Source organism: Protomyctophum parallelum, assembly GCF_964188405.1.
Source record: "Protomyctophum parallelum genome assembly, chromosome: 2".
Lineage (NCBI taxonomy): Eukaryota > Metazoa > Chordata > Actinopteri > Myctophiformes > Myctophidae > Protomyctophum > Protomyctophum parallelum.
This window is the reverse complement of record NC_139699.1, coordinates 34,677,621-34,682,864: the sequence shown is the minus strand read 5'-3', so window position 1 is coordinate 34,682,864 and position 5,244 is coordinate 34,677,621. Positions and strand designations below refer to the sequence as shown.

The 5,244-nt window shown below is 48.0% G+C and overlaps 1 protein-coding gene across 1 annotated transcript; it reads left to right on the top strand.

The window, feature by feature from the left end:
- Window positions 1–3,288: 3,288 nt before the first annotated feature.
- Window positions 3,289–4,962, top strand: LOC310879618 (polypyrimidine tract-binding protein 1-like; the record flags this gene model as incomplete). Its single annotated transcript, XM_083794389.1, has 1 exon — window positions 3,289–4,962. One exon carries the CDS (start codon window positions 3,289–3,291, stop codon window positions 4,960–4,962), a length of 1,674 nt encoding a protein of 557 aa, XP_083650515.1.
- Between the last annotated feature and the right edge of the window lie 282 nt (window positions 4,963–5,244).

Here is a 5,244-nt window from a genome sequence, read left to right as displayed (position 1 = left end):
CCGCGTCATCAGTGCCCATACCCGAGGCGGGGGTTGGCGATAGGGCCTTTCTGTGTGGAGTTTGCATGTTCTCCCCGTGTCCCCTAGGGTAGATACCCTCACAAAAACATGCCGTAATCCTGGTCTCTAAAACTACCTCCCCCTGGCCAGCCGGGGCGCCTGATGGAGGGGAAAGGAACTGGTCGGAATAACGTGTCCCTTCCACGCGCTACGTCCGGCCGGGGAAATTCCCCTCTGTCAGGTGAAAAGAAGCAGCTTGGACTCCTCATGCATAGAAGGAGGCATGAGGTCAGTCCGCTGCCCCCCCCAGGTTGGCAGAGGAAGTGTAGCACCCAGGATTACATTACATAATTGGCACTGGGTGAAAAGAAAAAACTGGGTTACAAAATCGTGGGATAAAAAATTTAAGTAAAAAAATATGTGCAAAGAAATGCATTGCAAGGAAACATGCATAAAACAAAACCAAATAAAATTACACTTGAGGAAACAATCAAAAGCTACATAAAAGCTTCATAAATACAATAAAATGTTTAAATCCTTAAAAGAGGCATTTCACCCAAAATACAAAAAAGAAAACACGTTTTCCCCATTACCCTGAGTGCCATTTATACATCCAGATTAGCCCAAACATTTAGATTCTCGTAGAGGTTTTTTTTCTCGATTCTGACGAATCTCTCTACGAGAGTCTAACATTTTACCCCCCATAACGTCGCGGAACAACGTTTGTGCCTCAAAATCACTCTTACCTTGTACAAATGCAAAATCTAAGCTGCTTAAAATTTTGCCCCACTTGTTTGTGATCTGTGCGCACCCATATTAAACACAGAACATGCTTATTTTTCAATAAAAAAGGTATTTTAATCCACTCTGTTTCAGAATCCTCCATTGTAAATGCGCAACAGAACATTGCCCGCGCCCCTAGCGGCCAGGGTTCTCTTGCGCATCTACAATGGAGAGAAAACCAAGATGGCCGCCAGATTCCGAGACAGAGTGGATTCAAATACCATTTTTATTGAAAAATAAGCATGTTCGGTGTTTAATATGGGGACGCACAGATCACAAACAAGTGGGGCAAAATTTAAAGCAGCTTAGATTTTGCATTTGTACAAGGTAAGAGTGATTTTGAGGCACAAACGTTGCTCCGCGACGTTATGGGGGGGTAAAACGTTTAGACTCTCGTAGAGAGATTCGTCAGAATCGGGGAAAAAAACCTCTACGAGAATCTAAATCCAGATAGTTTTTTGCGTGATTTTCTGAGGTTTGGCTATTTCTGCAGTTAAAGCTGCGATCCCTTCATTTTGTCTGTGCCCTCTGCCGATGTAGAGGTATTTATAACTACAATATAGATGAAGGTCATATCGACTCCAACCGCTTCAAATAACTTTATTAACTTTGTCATCCATTTAGTCCTTCACAACACAAGGGCCTCAAGAGTTACCTGTTCCATTGTGAGATTAAAACACAACCTTTATGTAATCCGTTTATTTGAATATCGATGATTGAAAATGACTAGGCGACATGAATGGTTGTATTAATTTCAATGTGCTTCATCAGTTACAGCAGGCTAATGGATTAACAGATTACAGTACAGTGCAATTTTATAGCAAACAGCAATGAATTGTAGCTTAAAATTGTAGTCATCAGTCCAATTGATAACTAAATGCGTTGCCCAATCTATGTACATGTCACATAAAATCAAATGTGATACCCTTATAAAAACAGCATACTCTACCGTACAGATTGGTTAAAATAATATTTTATTCATTAAACGATTGAAGCTTTAAGTCAATAAGACTGTTGGCGAGCATAATTCAGAATAAAATACATCTCAATATAACTGTCCAAGACCAGGCCTGTGTATTAAACACCAGGTCATGATCTCTGATAGATGTTTTCAACTCAGAGTGCCACAAACAAAATGCCTGCATTGCGCTGCATTGTATTTGGGTGCGGGAATCTCTGCAAGGTTTTAGTTTTCTATGGCTGCCAATGCAACTTTTTCCAATCCTTAATCACATACGGACAAACATCTATGCCGATAATATCTAACTTGCGGAGGTAACGTGCCTTGTCCACGGGCAACAGCTCTTTCAACGTATGGCATTGCAAATACGTTTGATAATCGCTACTCTGCGCAATATTGTTTTGGAAATGCCGCAAATTGCATTGCAGTGAACGAGAGCAAACCACAACTTCCCCCGGGGGTGGTGACTCCGCCCTGAATACGCGTTGTGGTGTCAGTCTATGGTAGGCCTCAGGCTTGAGGTCTGAAATTTCACCTCTGAAATTGAATTTAATAATACCGTATTTGGACTGATTGACAGCTGACAGTAGGCTACTGGCGTCTGGCGACACTAATTTAGTAGGCCTAAACATATTTGTTTAATTTCAAAGTTTTTATATTTAAATGAGATGAAGAAAGTCACCACTCACACCACACATTTCTCTGCGAATGGTTTTACTACTGCCACATGTCGACGGGTGTGTGTAGGCTAAGGAGGGAGGCATACTATGGTCCGACCGAGCATTGGTTCGACATGCGTCCGCAGCTCGGACTAGCGCCTGCTCCCGTGCTTATGGTTAGGTTAGGGTTTGAGGTGGGTTGTCGTTTTTCGGACCAATGACTAATAATTTGTCCTATAGTGGTAGCTTATGAAGTGCAAATAGTGTCGGATCAAGGACCGAGCGCTGGATGTCTAATAACTTCCTCCAGTTAAAGAGGCTAAAACTGATGGTGAATCCATCTGGGTTTAGGCATAGTTGTGAAGCACCCATAGTTTTGAAGCACCCGGAAGACTGGCGGAAGTACAATTATAACTTAATGGCTCGAGCGAGCGGAAGTTTAGCCTAGCCACAAATTTGAGGTGCGGGACTGACGCACATGACGTCATGAACATCCGTCCACCTCCATGAAAGTGCTGCAGTTCCTCTTTTCGCCAGTAGGTAGTGGCAGCTTCAACGTTGGATAGCCTTACTGGGGGCTTGATGTTACTAGGTGTGCAGTTTGTGAACAACGACAGGACGTCATCAATATGATACCGGTCTTTTCCAAATATGGAGTCGGGGACATACATATGTCCATATTTTGGCAAGTATTTGGGGGACGTAAATATGTAACATATATATACAGGTGAACTACATGCTGACACACTACAAACGCACACAGGTAGGTGAGGATTCTCAACACTGTTACCCTAACACTGCACCATACAGTCGCTGGATATAAGACAGTTTCAGTCTTATCTTAATACAAACACAGGTCTGGAGACCTGCAGTTTGCATTGTGCAATGGATGGCCGCCTAGACACTGATCCGTACCTGCTGGGATCGGGCCACATCCCGACATCCCATGACAGATCGGCTGGCACCAAGAGGGGATCCGATGAACTGTTTTCTTCCTGCTTAACCAACGGACCCTATATTGTGAGCTCGCCCAACGGCAACGACTGTAAAAAGAAATTTAAAGGAGGCATCCGGAGCCCCTGCATTCCGTCGCGCGTCATCCACATCCGCAAGCTGCCCGGCGACGTCCACGAAGCCGAAATCATCGGGCTCGGCCTGCCCTTTGGCAAGGTCACCAACCTGCTGATGCTGAAGGGAAAGAACCAGGCGTTCCTGGAGCTGATCGACGTGGAGTGTGCACAGGCCATGGTGAGCTACTGCGCCTCCGTCATCCCCGTCATCAGGAACCAGCCCATCCACGTGCAGTACTCCGTCCACAAGCGTCTCCAGACCGACGACGACTCCCCCGGGCAGGCACGAGCCCAGGCAGAGCTGCAGGCGGTCAACGCGCTGCAGGGCGGATGGAAGGGAGCGGTGCCGACGGAGCCGGGAAGCATGTGGGAAGCCAACTCGTGGAACCAGAGCCCCGTCCTGAGAGTCATCGTGGAGAACCTCCTCTACCCCGTCACCCTGGACGTACTGCATCAGATCATGTCCCGGTTCGGCACCGTGCTGAAGATCGTCACCTTCACCAAGAACGACCAGTTCCAGGCTCTGGTGCAGTTTGCCGACAGAATGGCGGCCCAGAACGCCAAACTGTCCCTGGATGGCCAGCACATTTGCAATCAGCTGATCAGAATCGGCTTCTCCAAGCTCAGCAGCCTCAACGTCAAGTTCAACAACGACAAGAGCAGAGACTACACCCGGGCGAACCTGCCCACGTTCGAGTCCCAGTCTTCCCTGGACCAACACCACCAGGCCATGGCGTCTGCCGCTGCCTTCATTTCTCCGGGGATCTTCTCAGCATCTCCTTACGGCGGAGCTCATGCATTTCCCCCGACATTCACCTTCCAGCAGGCAGCGGGTCTGCCGATGCCTTGTATCCCCGGCACCTTGGCATCTCATGGTAGCATGGCAGCCGCCGGGGGTCACCACGTGCTACTAGTCAGCAACTTGGACCCCGAGCGCATTACACCACACTGCCTATTCATTCTGTTCGGCGTATATGGCGATGTGACGAGAGTCAAGATCCTGTTCAACAAAAATGAGAATGCTCTGATCCAAATGTCTGACGACACGCAGGCACAACTAGCTATGAGTCACCTGAATGCGCAGTGGCTCCACGGCAGGGCCATGCGTGTGACCTTGTCCAAGCACACCGCAGTGCAGCTGCCCAGGGAGGGTCAAGATGACCAAGGCCTCACCAAGGACTACAGGAACTCAACACTGCACCGCTTCAAAAAGCCAGACTCCAAGAACTACGCCAACATCTTCCCTCCCTCCGCCACACTCCACCTCTCCAACATCCCGTCGGCGGTGATGGAGGATAAACTCAGAGCGATGTTTGCTAGCTCAGGGGCCACGGTCAGGGCCTTCAGGTTCTTTCCCAAGGACCGCAAGATGGCCCTGATCCAGATGGGCTCGGTGGAAGAGGCCATCGAGTCACTGATCGAGTTCCACAACCACAACATGGGAGAGAACCACTGTCTCCGAGTCTCCTTCTCCAAGTCCATCATTTAATGTGAAGTCCTCCCAAGCAGCAGCCGAGAAAACAATACAATTCAGCCCAGGTCTCCCTCCTGTCCCTTCCTTGCTCTCACTGAGACCCGGATTACAGCAGATAACACCTGCTACCCCTCAAGTCGGTTACTTATATCCTCCAAGTGGAGTTCCTGTGTTTCTAATCGTTGTCATAGTTCTACTTCCACATATGAATTCCATATTTCCAATACTACATCTTTGACCCGGGTGATGGCGTTGAAGGAGAGGACCTGCCGCGCCGGCAGTGGACCCTACTGAACC